This window comes from Patagioenas fasciata, chromosome 3 (assembly GCF_037038585.1).
Source record: "Patagioenas fasciata isolate bPatFas1 chromosome 3, bPatFas1.hap1, whole genome shotgun sequence".
NCBI classification, from domain to species: domain Eukaryota; kingdom Metazoa; phylum Chordata; class Aves; order Columbiformes; family Columbidae; genus Patagioenas; species Patagioenas fasciata.
In genome coordinates, this window is record NC_092522.1 from 118,839,106 (window position 1) to 118,854,078 (window position 14,973).

Sequence of the window (14,973 nt, forward strand, 5' to 3'; positions counted from 1 at the left end):
TTAAGAACAGCATTTCCACTCAGTAAGATCACTCTGTTCTCAGTGGAAAAGTCTTGATGGGGTGGGGAGATGGGAAGAATGACACCAGCAATGAGATCAGAAATCTTGTACTCATCCCCTCAGCCTTCCTCGTAAGAGAAGAAAATAAAGAGAGGGAGAAAGAGAAAGAAGAGGGGTGCCTAAAGCTGGAAGAGAAGGCACAGGAGCTACCTTGGAAAGAGGCGTGTTATTGGCATATGAGATATGAACAAGTTCGAAGTGGCAAAATCAAACATCAAAGGGACCTTTGTCAGAAATGTCTGGAAAAGAACTCTCCAAATTCAATCGGTAGATGGAGAGGGAGTGAGCACAGATATATTAGACAGATCTTCATACTCTACAGTCCCTAAAAGAGAATGGAACACAGCTCCTATAACATTAAGCCATGCCAGGAGGTGGGCACTGTAAGTGGTGACCAGGCAGCCCCATCCACAACCTGCAGGGTATTTGCACACTTGCTTTAGGCATAATATAAAATTGCATCCAAGTCACTGGATTCTGCAGCTTTTCTCAGTCCAAGGAGCCAGTTCTTTCTGCCTAATGGTCCAAAATTGACAGCATGCAAGACAGACGTGCCTTGAGAATTTGAACAGATTCACCCTAAACTTACCAGGGAATTCAAGGTCCCTCCTGAGCCAAGATGCTGATTCATAACTGAGCAGCATTTCCACACAGACTTTTCGCTAACTGCAAGACTTCTGTAATACTGGATGTTTATCTTTCACTGGGGATGCTGATTTGCAGTAAAACAGGTAACATTCACAGAACTTGACAGTTTATGCTGTAATTTTCCTTCTCTAGAATGGCTGCCAGGAGTTCGCTTTGGGCAACATAAACAGCTATATGAATCCAAACAATTTAAATCAAAAGACAAACTCAAAAGACATTTTTTTCAGTATTACACACTTCATTATTTGCAAATCTCCAGTTGTCATATTTCTGGTTTTATGACAGGAAAATTACCTTTGTGCATGTTTTGTTGCATACAATTCTCCTACTGCAGAGCAAAGGCACACAAACAGACGCACAAGCATCTGCAGTCTGCTTCTACTTCTTTCTCTGCTGAGTAGTGTGTTTCCTTACACTGTGCAGAATTTCATCAGGGCTTGATTCCAAGTGCAGAAAACCTTCCACTTTCTCATTCAAGTCTAAATCTGTGTTGTTAATTTTTGACCAGAATTTTTATTTCAAATCCAACCCTTTTGGCTGCGTTTTTTAATGTTAGTTTTTATCTTTCCCACCAAACTGAAAATCTCTAATGGCAAATAGAAGATCTATAAACTAAGAAAGAACTATAAAGTCTATTCTTATGTGCATATAAATATTCTCAACATAGAAATTATACGAATATATATATAATGAGTAACTTTTAATACTTTTTCCAGTGAGCTTAGTTTCAACTTTATCATTCTGTCCCGAAGTTTAATAGTTGTAGACTTCCCAGACTGCGACAATCATGAGTAAAATGAAAATAGGTTTGCATTAGACTTTGTTTTATTAAAAAATCATAACCCAAACATGTTTCTCAGGATGGAACACAAAGTAAGAACCTGTCATGGAGCGCTGATCACATCTGTCTCTTTTCTGAATGTCCTCTCATGTAAGTTCAGGGAATTCCTTCCTAAAAGGAGATCTGAATAGGACAGAGAAAAAGACAGGGAGACGTAAGAATGAAAAAACCACATAAGTTTTCTGGAAAATTGATGTGGACCAGTGATTTAGCCAGTACTGTACTCTCCCTCGTTATCACCAGCATGTCAGTGTGGAAACTTATGCACTGTCACTGAGAAGTTTCTATTTCATTCAGTAGGTAGACAACCATCATAGAAATTATCCTGGTTGTTTGTACTTTATGGCAGTATATTTTTTTTCCTTTGTCCAGCATGAAGACCCAAGGTGCCCATTTCTTGGTCGCATCTCCTCATTTCTCAAATAATACCTTTAATTTATACTGTCTGGAAGAAAATGTTATTAGTTGAATTATTGTTTCACACAAAATACCATAAGCATCGAAAGGTGTAGTGGATGCTACAAGGAATTTCAAGAAGGAACCCCAGACGTGAGCTAAACTTACTGTTCTCCTTTGTCTTATATAGGCCATCCATTTGGGAACTAATTCAATGTCCATTACAATCAATGAGTGTAAGTTAGTAGGTATTTTACCATTTCATTACTGAGCAGGGAGAGTCTCAGAATATTGGGCTGTTAATTTAAGCATCTGCATATAAGTTCAGGTATCTGGCTTTAGACAGGCAGTTCAAAAATTTGCATTTGTTTAGCTGGTGACAAGATTATAACTAAACTTAGTTGCCAAAATTTTTTGCCTGCTACAAGAAGAAAAACCTGGAGGATGATGGGACCTACTTTATATATGGACATGTATATAATTTGTTTTCTCATTTCAGGTCATGGAACCAAAGGAGTGTTTGAACTTCTTTCAGGATGGCGTCGAACGAGAGAGAATCTGCCATTCAAAGACAGAGTAGCAGATGCCTACTCAGATGTCATGGTCTCCTATACAATGACAAGCTCTTTGTATTTCATAGCCTTCGGTATGGGGGCAAGCCCTTTCACCAACATTGAAGCTGTAAAAGTCTTTTGCCAGAACATGTGTGTCTCCATTCTGTTGAACTACTTCTATATCTTCTCCTTCTTTGGCTCCTGCCTGGTCTTTGCTGGCCAGTTGGAGCAGAACCGTTATCACAGCATCTTCTGCTGTAAAATCCCATCAGCAGAATACCTGGACCGGAAACCTGTGTGGTTCCAGACCATGATGAATGATGGCCATCGACATACTTCTCATCATGAGACCAACCCATACCAGCATCACTTTATCCAGCATTTTCTCCGAGAGCATTACAATGAGTGGATTACCAACATCTACGTCAAGCCATTTGTGGTGATACTGTATCTCATCTATGCCTCTTTCTCCTTTATGGGGTGCTTACAGATTAATGATGGAGCCAACATTATCAACCTCCTTGCCAGCGAGTCTCCAAGCGTCTCCTATGCCCTCATACAGCAAAAGTATTTCAGTAACTACAGCCCAGTGATAGGTTTCTACATTTATGAACCTCTGGAGTACTGGAATGGCACTGTGCAAGAAGACCTAAAAACACTAAGTCAGGGGTTCAACACAGTGTCCTGGGTTGAGCAGTATTACCAGTATCTTCGAGTTGTTAACATCAGTGCAACCAACAAAAGTGATTTTATCAGCATCCTCCAGAGCTCCTTTTTAAAAAAGCCAGAATTCCAGCACTTCAAAAATGACATTATTTTCTCCAAAGCTGGAGATGAGAACAACATAATTGCTTCTCGTTTGTACCTGGTGGCCAGGACTAGTGAAAACACACAGAGAGAGGCAGTAGAATTGTTGGAGAAGCTGAGGCCACTCTCTCTTATCCAGAGCATCAAGTTCATTGTGTTCAATCCTACCTTTGTTTTCATGGACCACTATGGTTTATCAGTAACTATGCCTGTCTTGATTTCTGGTTTCGGCATCCTCCTGGTGTTAATACTGACCTTTTTCCTGGTTATCCATCCTCTGGGAAATTTCTGGTTAATTCTCAGTGTCACCTCGATAGAGCTGGGTGTCCTTGGCTTGATGACCTTGTGGAATGTAGACATGGATTGCATTTCTATACTGTGCCTTATCTACACTTTGAATTTTGCCATAGATCACTGTGCACCCCTGCTTTATACATTTGTACTAGCTACTGAGCACACCCGAACTCAGTGTATAAAGAACTCCCTTGAAGAGCATGGGACAGCCATTTTGCAGAACGTTTCCTCTTTTCTTATTGGGTTGGTCCCCCTTCTCTTTGTGCCTTCAAACTTGACCTTCACACTGTTCAAATGCTTGCTGCTTGCTGGCAGTTGCACACTTCTGCACTGTTTTGTTATTTTGCCCGTCTTTTTAACCTTTTTCCCACCTTCCAAAAAGCACCACAAGAAAAAGAAACGGGCCAAAAGGAAGGAACGAGAAGAGATCGAATGCATAGAGATTCAGGAGAATCCTGATCATGTTACAGCAGTCTGAAAGGCTTAGAAAAAAATAATAGTTTATTCTCTTTTTAAAAAAGTGTTGCACAGAGATGCAGGGAAACTAGAGCAAAGATCTCAGCTGCTTGTGCTGGCCAGGTCTGACAAGGCAAAGGAAGATCAAGAAGGGGTATTCATGACACATCAAGGTGCAAACTTTTTTTAAACAAAAATAATGAAAGTAAAAATAATCTCAATTGTTTCCTTTGAATCCTCATTCTCCACCAGGGAAGAGTCTGTTGACCATTAAGTGCTCCTGAATCTCAGCCTGTAGTTCTAACGGTAATTGTTTGATCTGTTGTATGTAGGACTGAAGCAAAGGTGAAAAAAAAGAGTTACCATCAGGTAAACAGTAGGGAAAAGGGCACATTTGTTTGATAAAACTGTCCACAGAAAAGAAAAAAAAACATTTCAAATGAGAAAAGGGAACAAGACCAAGAGATGGAAAAATGCCATGGTATATTTTCCTTATTTTTTTGAGCAAGTTGGTTAAGATAAAACCTATGCACTTGGGAAGTAAATGTTTAAAACAAACTAAGCCAAAGTACTTCTCAATTCTAGTATGCCATGTATAACTGTAACATCACAATTAGAGTGTTATTGTGAGTATGGATGGCAAAGCTATACTGCTAACAGATAGAGGTACTGTTTATATAGGAGAAGAAATAAGCATAACCATTTGGAAATGTAATGTTTTGTTTCTTTAAATGTGACACCTGACCTTTATGCCAAGAGGTTACAGCTGGTACTTAATACCACACACACGTTTGGATATTTCTAAATTACAAAATTCCCCTTGAACTAACAGATCTCACAAAACTAACCCAGGCCATTACCACTGCAGCAATATTTGCAGCTCCTGCAGTGTGACACTTTTGAATTCTAATTTCTCAGTGTTGACATTAAATACTGAATATTAATCAAACCGATGCTTAAAACATAATGATGGATTGCATATCACAGGCATAATGTGATCATGGAGCCACTGAATGAGCTCTGGAGCACCCGCACTGTATTGTCATTATATGGAGTCCAGTGGACAAAGGGATATGTTTGGTGGTCCCTGCAATATGCTGCAGAAAGTGGGATTTTGCCCTTCTTTAAGCAAAATGTCAGTCAAATATTTGCCACACAAAGAAAAAAAATATCTTGTTAATGTTTGCAGGGGGCTGAATCAACCCCTAGTTGTAAAAAGACATATCAGTCCCCTGCGGGAAGGGGAGGGAAAGGTGAAATGTCTTTATTATGATTATCCTTGAGTGTTGATCGTCTGCAACATAAAGCTTTGTTATGGCAGTTGAAATTTCACAGAAGAGTGCAGTAAATCCACAGTTACTATGTGACACTAGAAATTGTACTGTAAAGAACTATGAATGACTTTCTCTGCTTTGTAAACTATACAGCTTAGTAGCCCAAGAGGAGGGATGAAAACAGATCTAGCCATTTCAGTTTGCTCTTGGCCTAGTTCTGCGCTGGAGCTTGCCATGCCCATCTCCCCTTTCAGTATGTTAAAAGGGCTTGCTTTCTAAACTCTGGAATATGGTATATCATCACCTACATGAGCAATGTCTTCCTGAATATATAGTACCCATGAGGACACTATGTAAAGATGTCACTACATGGAGTGTTTATGTCTACTTTGTGTTACTTGTGGGTACCTTTACAAGATGTCTGAAAGCTGTTTGCCTTCCAAAATGTGTATACATGTCTATTTGTGGCTGTTTATCTCAGTCTCAATGTGCAGAGTCTGCTGATGAGGGTGTGTACATATGTTTTACTAAAAAGCTCTCTGCAAGAAGTTGGTTCTTTGTTATGTGACACGTCTCACCTCCTCCTACTGTTTCATGGTTAGGGAGAGTCAGAGAAAATTCACCTGCAGCACAAAAAGCCATTTGAATGCCAGTTCTAATGTTCATTAGCTGCTTCTGTTTTCAAGGAATGCAGTGCCGCATATTCTCTATACTTTCTGTACTTTGCCATTATCATTTGCCAAAAATGACCTCTGCGTTTTAGGAGTGGTCAAAACTCTTGATTATTCGAGGGACCTTTTGCAAGCAACAGGTTTTAGAGAAAGACAAACTTTCTAGATAGATAAAGCTTCCAAAGTTTGAATCCAGATCTAAATATCAGGTGTAGCTAGATCAAGGTTATTGGGTGGTTCCAAGATATTCAAGGACGAGCTGCAAAACTGAGATCTAAATAGTTTAGTAAGATTTGGATGTTTTAATGTTGGGTTATGGCTAAGATGCATGTCTCTAGTTGGGAAGTATTTACTGACCTTGATTTGCATCTTGAAGACATTGTGCAATATCCATCCTTTTTCGAACAGTTGTTTATGAATATTAAGCTTTCCATACCTCTTCTTACATTTCCTCCACAGTCTATACAAAACCAGGTTTGTTGCAGCACAACTGTGACCCTTGGGTATCATTTCTGGAGGTGCCCGTTTTCACATTTGCTCCATACCTCACAGGAGAAGTTGCTGGTCTTTTCTTGTATTGCCCAAATCTATACCAGGGATTTCTGTCATGCATTGAGGAAAGTAAATTTTTCCAAAGCCATTAAAACCAGGATTCATCTCATCTAACTTTGGACATTGACAAAGTAGATATTTATATCTGAGCTCCCTTTATGACCATAGGAGAGGGTTAGACACTTCTCACACATTTTACAGCTGTGAATCAGGAGTAGATGAATCACACCTTAAAAAATGCATATTCCTGTCCATTGGTGATAAAGGAATCTCAGTGTGCTTAGTTCAGACACAGACATCAGCAATGCAGACTCATCCAGATTTGGTGAGATTAACCCCACTTAAAATGACCAAATATCAAGTGAAAGAGGAAGGAAGAAAAGCTTAGAAACTTGCCTCCCAACATCCAGTTTAGGGATAATTCCCAGGAGTAACTCGGCTCAAATTTTATGTTTGGTTACGAGGCTTTTATGCAGAAAAGATTGTTTAAAAATTGCCACCGGAATTCTCCTAGCAGAAAATGGTGAACTAAGAAATCAGAAGATATTAATGCTGAGGGTGGGCTCACACAAATGAACTAGAGTATGACGAGATGTCTCTAGATATCATGCATGCACAGTAGCACTTGTATATACCAGACACAAGATATATAGATTATGCTCTGGGAATAGAAGTTTTTTATTTCTATGTCAATATGGGAGTGGAGCAGAAAACAAACCAGACCTTTCATGGATGTCATTTGATTACTTTATTTATCAACATTTTTCCAGATATACCAGGGAAATTACTCCTGCATCAGTCTCTGTGAACCAAGGAAAACTTTCATCTCAAGCTAAAGAAAAATAAATTATTTTGTTCTCTAATTTGGTTCACACTGAACTCCTTTGGGGACTAGGAGTCTATAATTTTTAATTCCTTCTCCTTCTTTTGCTCTTTTTGGGTTTCAGTCCATTTCTATAAATTCTACCCTTTTCTGCAGCACCTGTTCAGCTCAACTGGAGCTACATAGGTACCTATGAAGAAAGATCACAGCTCATGCACAGTGGTTTGGCACTCTGATACATGCTGTGTATTGGATCTTCATCATACATTTTTTTTACAGTTATCATAAGTCCCTTGGGATATTGCATATATTCCTTTAATGTCTGGTTTTATATATGGTCTACATAAGCTGCCAAGAACCCTGTGTGCATTTTCCTACTTGGTTTGGTTTCATTCCCTCAAAGTATATTGGATTGAATTCACTGTTGAGATAACTCTGTTGAAGTCAACAGATTTATTGCCATGACATATCTGGCTTTGCATGCTTTCTATCTGGTGAGAAGTGAAATCATGACAAACGAAACTCTTATGTTATTGATATGCTTGTTGAACAATATATCTGTCTATACTCTATAGCCATTGTTGCATGCTGCATTCTAAAGTCTGCAGTGAAGATATATTTTCTTTCTGTAATTTTTTTCTTTACACTTTTCCATACAGGTTCTTTTAACTTGAATTAATCTATTCCTCTGCCTTTTTTTTTTTTTAATTAGAATCAAGTCTTAACCTCTGTAGATCAGTACTTGATGTTTCATAAATTTACTGCTTAACAAAGCAACAAACTTTATGGCCAAGATAAGTATGGATGCATGGTACCTTGCATGTATAGTTTAAAGAGATTATCTTCAGGGTTATCATTCTCAACCTTTAACTTCAAACAATTTCTATTTAGGGTGTAACATGTCACATGCTAATATCAATATTCAAATTCACTTGAACAACAATAGTTTTGAAATTTTCTCCAGTGAGCAGGAAGAGAACAAGAGGGATAAAGAAGAAATATGAAGTAAAATAGTTGTGTAATCAGTGTTCTTTTTTCCCAAAAGGCTCTCACTGCTCTACTCTTAATTAAGTCACTCTGAGTAGTGACTCTAGCATAATTAAGATTTATTTCAATGGAGTTATTCCATATTTCACTATGACAAGAGCTTGGCTTATTGTCTTTATGCAAGTACCATGCTAAGCCTCTTTGATTAATTTTTCTGTAATTATAAACCTTAATAAGTTGTTTTTCACTGCAACACTAGGTTTTTGAGTATCTCAGGCTCTTATTTGATGTCCTAGGAAATACTGAAAGGAAGTTAGGCAGTTAGTGAGAATGAGACGTTGTACTGTTGGCGAAAAGGGATACTTCACAAGGAGGCAGCGTATCCTCCAACAAGGTTCTAAATTAAAAAACAAAATGATGCTAAGGTTGTCTCAGAAGGTGCAGGTAAAGTGGAAACCAGTTGAAAAATGTTGTGTAGAGGGTAGTGTAATCAAATTATAGACAGTCAAAACTTTGATTCTTCTTCCATACCATCTTCCACAAGCAAGAAGGCATTTGGACAGGGAAGGAAACTGAATATGGAGAGAAGCTCATCCCAAAAGGCTTCTTTTCCCTGTAGCCTTGCATAAAGCAATGCCACAGACCAAGGGAGAGCAGATTCTCCCAACTCAGCATGGGCCACTCCGTGAAAGGGTTCCATCTTGGGTTTCACACACCCTTGGAGAAGAGATTCAGAGCTGCTTCCTTGCCTGAGGAAGCTGTGAATGAGAAATGGAAGGTGCATACCAGGCTGCAAGCACAGATGGTGCACAATCCTGTAGTTTGCTCTCTTCTTTCTTACTAGTAGCAGCATCACAATCTCCTGGAGATGCACAGAGGTACCTACCTACCACTTAGTGCCAGCATTCTTAATTTCCCAAGGAGTAATCTGAACTTTGTGATCACAGCAGCTCACACACACACACCTCTGACCAAGATTTCAGGGGTTTTTTTAGAGGTGTTCTTTGAGAGAACATTTCTCACTACAGAGCCCCACACATCAACTCACCCACCCGAAACCGAAGAATGGTAGCTGCTGCTTCTGACACATCTGTCAGGTAAAAGAAACTTTTCCAGAAGTTCTTGCTTTTAATCCTCAAGGCTTTCTTTTCTCCAAGTTTTCTGTCTCCTCTGTGGCCTAAAAGTGAAGGATCCAAGGTGAAACTTAGGTGTTCATCCTAGCCACAGTGGTGTGAAAAGTCAATGCTTAACCACAGGGCTGATGTGGGTTGACCTACCAATGTGTCCACAACACTATACACCATTTTCTTCTTGCTTCTTCACTAAAGAAAATTATGTTTTTCTCTCCCACTCCCTGAGGCTATCTTTCCTTTGCAGCTCAACTTATTTTGTACTTTAATCTTCTGTGTGTGCTTTCAAACTCTTCAAAATTTTCCTATTTATTTTTGAAAACTCTAAGAGCATAACTCTGTTGAAATAAATGGAAGATGCTTGGATGCATCAAAGTGCAGACTCTGGTACAGAACTAGCTAATTTATAACAGCACTCAAATAGCTAAAACCTTCCTTCAGACAGAAAAGTGTCTGTAAGAAAACTTTGAAAATAATTAAGCCTAAATTTTCATTTCTCTGTACTTTTTATCTCATAAACTTCTGCTCTTTCTAGGTCTTTTTGCTGTAGCCATTTCTTATTTTCAACACACTTTTGTTATAGAAATGCCTAGTTTTTCACTTCTTTTCTTTCTCAGAAACAAAAATAAATGGCTATTTCTTCATGCCCTCAAAAAGAAAATATTGCCCCTGCTTGGAACATTTTGTGCCAAGTTTCTGTTCAGAGCACATTTTCCAGGCTGAATTATACAAGCCTCTGGAAACAACTATTCTACTGAAAATGCTGATACAGCCTTAACTAGAGAAAAATTAATTTCACCTCAACAGTGTCCTATTAATGCTTAACTTCAACCCCCCTGCATCAGCCTCCTGGGTACTCCAGGCAGTATTTCTAACATAGACTGGTAATGGTCTCCCCATTACTTGCAATGTGAACATTTTGGCAATATCATCTGTATAGTCTTCCTGAGCACACATCAGAGTCTACCCTGCTTATGTAATAAACGTAAAAACATTAACATAGCTTCTGCTGGAAAAGGAATATATCCCAGGGTAAGGCAGTGCAGTATCCCTCTACTGCAAGACTGCTTTCCCAGCTGTGTTTTGAATGTTGTAGAGTTCTTCCATAAAGTGCAAAGAGCTCTGCTTTTGTTCCAATAAGCCACTTGAGAATAAGATATGAATTATTTCAGACTCAGTCATGGATATATACTTTTTACGTGGGAGTTTGAGCAGGAATGTCAATTGAATAGACAGTAAAAGCCTCCATGAATAGAGAAATCCTGGTCCAAAACATCTTCATTTCTATTTCTCTTGTAATTCTGGCATGATACTTCTTTGATCTTATTTCCTTTCATCAATAAGAACTGAACTTTTTTCACACTTATCACACTGAAGATAATTCTGACCCACAAAAGCATCCTGTCTGCCAAAAGCAGACTTTCCCTTGTAGGAAATCCCATTTGTTCAAACTCCATGTCAAAGGAGATTTTGCAACCTCTGGCACAGCAGAAGTGTTAGTACATACCTATGCAGACAAAGACTCTCATTCCCAATGTGTAGGCCCAAATACTAAGTATGTAGGATTTGTGGGATGTGTGATTTTGCCTCTACAGAAAAATAAGAGGTAGTTGCAAAATTCAGTTCTGTAGCCAGATTGATTTTCAGCCGTGATGTTGAAAAGCAGAGTGCCAACCTAGCTGCAGTTACTGTGCTTGTGTGAGAACTTCAGAGAGGGTTCATCTAGCTGTGAAAGCCTAAATAGTGAAAGTATGTAGCCCTGAACAAGAATTTGTTCTCTTTTCACTACCTCAGCAAGCCACATGTATAAAAATAAACCGCTGCTGATCAGCACCGTGAAACCTGAGTCCTGGGCATAATAAAGCCAGTGGAAACACAGAACTTAGGATGCAACCTCTTAAGACCAAGGCAGTTACTTTCAGAGGTGATTCCAGGTTTTATAGTGACACAGGTATTGGAATTTAATCTTCAAAACTATTAAATATCTAAGGAAGACCCTGGCACAGCTTTGGTCCAGAAAACCAGGTCTCTCCCCAGCAATTCCTGGACGCAGTCCAGGTGCTGGCATGGCACAGGGGGCATTCCCATCAAACAGCTTGTCTACAGTTACCTGTTTTTTATACTACAGGAATGTTTAACAGTACAGACATTGACAGACCATGCCAGCCTCTTGCCGGGACACAGAGCTTGACATTGTTTTATTTACTAGCGAAGTTATAACTTCAGACACCAATGCAGCCTATATTCATACTCTGTTCTATTTCTGAAGATCTTAATCTGCCAAAACACTCAAGTAAATGATATAGTTTGATCAAATTCTTAAGTCTCATGGCCTGGGACATCTTTAAATTTAAATGCATGTTAGAGGATTGAGCTAAACAAGAATATACTTATCTCTGTGCTTCAAGTTAAATATCAGCTTTGCAGAAAAAGAGGCCTTAAAAGTCCTTTTTTACCCATAACATACTAAATCCTACAATTATAGTAGCAATTTCACAATATGTAGAAAGCTTGTGCCAAGTCCATATATTTTTCAGGGTTTCAATTTCCCTGATGTGAGACATCTCAGGGATATTTTAGTGATTTGTTACAGTCATACAACACTCAGGCAAGAACAAAGCCTTGCTGAGCATTTTCCTTGAAAAATAACAAGAAGATATTTGACTCAGAATGAGAATACAGTATTTTATGATGTTAAAGCTCATTTTTAAAAGAAAAACTGAAACTTTTCATTTAATGTAATTCATTATTTCTATCAAGTGATACTCTGGAGAAGTGCTGGATATGCCTGTGTTATGGATAAGAGAGAAATTGTTTGATGAAGTTAAATTCAGCTTCACCAATTAAAAAAAAAAAAAAAAGAAAAAGAAAAAAGAAAATCTGGCTTCGTGTCTAGTGTAAAATTTGCCTTGGCATCATCTGCTGCTTTTTAATTAAAGTAAATGTAAATGGTGACATGAATGGAGTAGAAGTGGAGAATAATGATATATATATCCCTGGGCTGCATTTGGTGAGAAACACTTATGTACACCAGGAAAAGAAATCAAGTCACCACTCCTGCAGAAACAGATGCAATTGCCAAGCCATAAACATTGTGAATAATCCCGTTGGCTTCAGTGAAGTCATCAGGATGCATCTATAAATATATGCCCATAAGTCTTTGCCAGTTTGAGGACTGGGATAAGCAGATATTCTAATCTGAGAAGAAGACAGAGGGTCTTAAACCAGACATTTCCTCAACATCTTTAAAAAGGTTCAGTGTAACTGACCTCTGTTCCTTATAACAATTTTTTTTTTATTCTCAAATACTGCACGCTAAAAACATAATCTCAATAGAAACCCAGGTTCTATAAGCATTTAAGACTCTAATGACAATGTCTTTTCATGAAATAAGTCTTCCCATGTGATGTTTGTAGCCAATACTTTGCAGAAGCACACAACCAGATAGAAAGTGACCTGTAAAAATCAGGTATCAAAGAAATCCCCTCCTGGCTACTGTAGTCAAAGAAGATAAATAGGTACTGCAATTCCTCTAGCTCAGACAGATACTTTAAGATGAGGGCCCTTGCATGCATGATGTTAAATGCATGATGGCAGCTACCAGATCTGATGAACAGACCAGGATAACAAGTTCATATGCTTGAGAGCACGCTTCTAAAGTGGGGTCAGACTAATCCTTCTGAGGCATCTCAGCTCACTGAAACGAAAATGTTGATAAATAATTTTCAGGTGATGGGCAGTAATCACTTTGACTTTTCGCTTTATTCATTGGGGGGTTAAGATGGGTCGTTAGGGCTCCAGGGTGGCAGCTGAGGGATTGGAGCATTACAAACAACACATTGTGAGCAGCCAAGAGTCACTACCAAAAGGACTGAATTAAGCAAGTACTACAGGGAAGATGAAGGTCATCTTTTCCAACTGTTATTTATGTCCATTTGCAGCCTAATTTAACATATTGTTTGTTCTTTCTTTTTAGCCCATAATGGTTAACTTTTCTATCTCCTTTTAATTGCAGAATTTGCTTACCTTTTCTTTGTATGAATTTAGCATTAGGTGTTTAATTACTGGAATTTCTCAGGTGTAGGCAACTTTACTATGCTATGAATAAACTGCATAAGTCAACATTGGTTATCCTCCCTCATGAAGCTCCCTTGTTGCTGAAAACTGTTAATATTTTTCAAGGTTATACCATGACCATATTTGTATAAGAGCCTTTTACTGAGCTTGAAATTCTATACCAAATCCTTATGTCTTTGAAAGACTGAAATCTTCAATAAAATGTATTACTCTTAAATATTAGAATTTTCCCTTTCTTTAACAAAAAGATACTCAGTATTAATGCATATTACATGACCGTTCGTCATGTGTCTGTTCCCTTACATTTAGTTTTCAAGGAAAAAAACAGGGTTTCTTGTAAGAGAAAACGTGGAGCTAAAATCTCTGGTAGCACCATGAGTTGCCACCTCCTTCCTCACAAGTGGTTTGGGGAATCTCAGGACTTGGGAAGAACAGGTCAGAGCAATTGACAGCCCTCAGCTGGCGTATTGTCCCTCATAGACTATCGCCAGACAGACAATTTACAGCTGCCATGAAGCTATGCTAAATGCAACCAAATGTTTAAATTTCCCAGACAGAGCTGACTAGACAATGGCCTCTATAGGACATAACCTATTTCCTTTCTCCACCAACTGCTCATGCCAACAGCTTGTTTCTCACCAAATTCTCTCATGTTTTCACATCCAGCCTTGTCTCCTCTTCTCCACAACTCTGGTGGGTCTCAGCTCCTCTTCCCTCAGTAGTAGAACTGGGGGCTCAACCTTTTTCAATGGAAAGGTACAGACTTTCTCTGGGGTATGGTTTTCTCAGGTTTTCTCTAATTATTTCTGGGAAACCTGAGGCAACGTGCCCCATGGCTATGAGGTCTGACTCCATCCCTGTGCTATCACACCTGTCTTGATCTTGATAATGAAGGTAGTAGCATAAGCACCTCTCAGATCCTTGAGTAGATCGTAAGCTTAGAAGGACACATTGAATCATGTATGTCACATGCAGAAATCCCTCTCCCATCCAGTGCAAATGGTAACCTTTGGGATTTGCCTTGAAGTATCTGACTGTATCCTGAAGTCCTGGTCCTCAGTACTTTGTCTAGCAGGACCCTACTGGATTAAGACTCTGTCCTTATCCTTGGACCTGGTTTCCTTTCAAATGGAAAGGAGGTGATGGTACAGGATCAGAGGACACAACCTTGTTAGTCATTTTGGAGAGAGCGCCTGACCTAGGATGTAGGCCTGTCCCTCTTTGTCAGGCTATTTTCCACAGATACACTTATTTTCCATTTCTAAATCAATCACCATTTCCTGAGGTGAGTTCCAAAAAAAAGGATACTGCTAGAAAACTGCCTCTGCTAGTTGTTGCTGAGGAAAGGTTCCTTGGTCAAAAGAGGGTGGCTAGTTGTCGTCTCATATGGTGAACTGGTAACT

The 14,973-nt window shown here is 38.9% G+C and overlaps 1 protein-coding gene across 1 annotated transcript; it reads left to right on the plus strand.

Moving 5' to 3' along the window:
- The first annotated feature begins 2,453 nt into the window (after positions 1-2,453).
- LOC139827650 (patched domain-containing protein 4) lies at positions 2,454-13,724 on the plus strand. Its single transcript, XM_071807119.1, has one exon. The coding sequence runs from the start codon at positions 2,546-2,548 to the stop codon at positions 4,076-4,078; it is 1,533 nt and encodes a 510-aa protein (XP_071663220.1). The 5' UTR covers positions 2,454-2,545; the 3' UTR covers positions 4,079-13,724.
- The last annotated feature ends 1,249 nt before the right edge of the window (positions 13,725-14,973 follow it).

Excerpts from the sequence above, each read along its gene's own strand:
- LOC139827650 (XM_071807119.1), top strand. The coding sequence starts at position 2,546 with ATGGTCTCCTATACAATGACAAGCTCTTTGTATTTCATAGCCTTCGGT.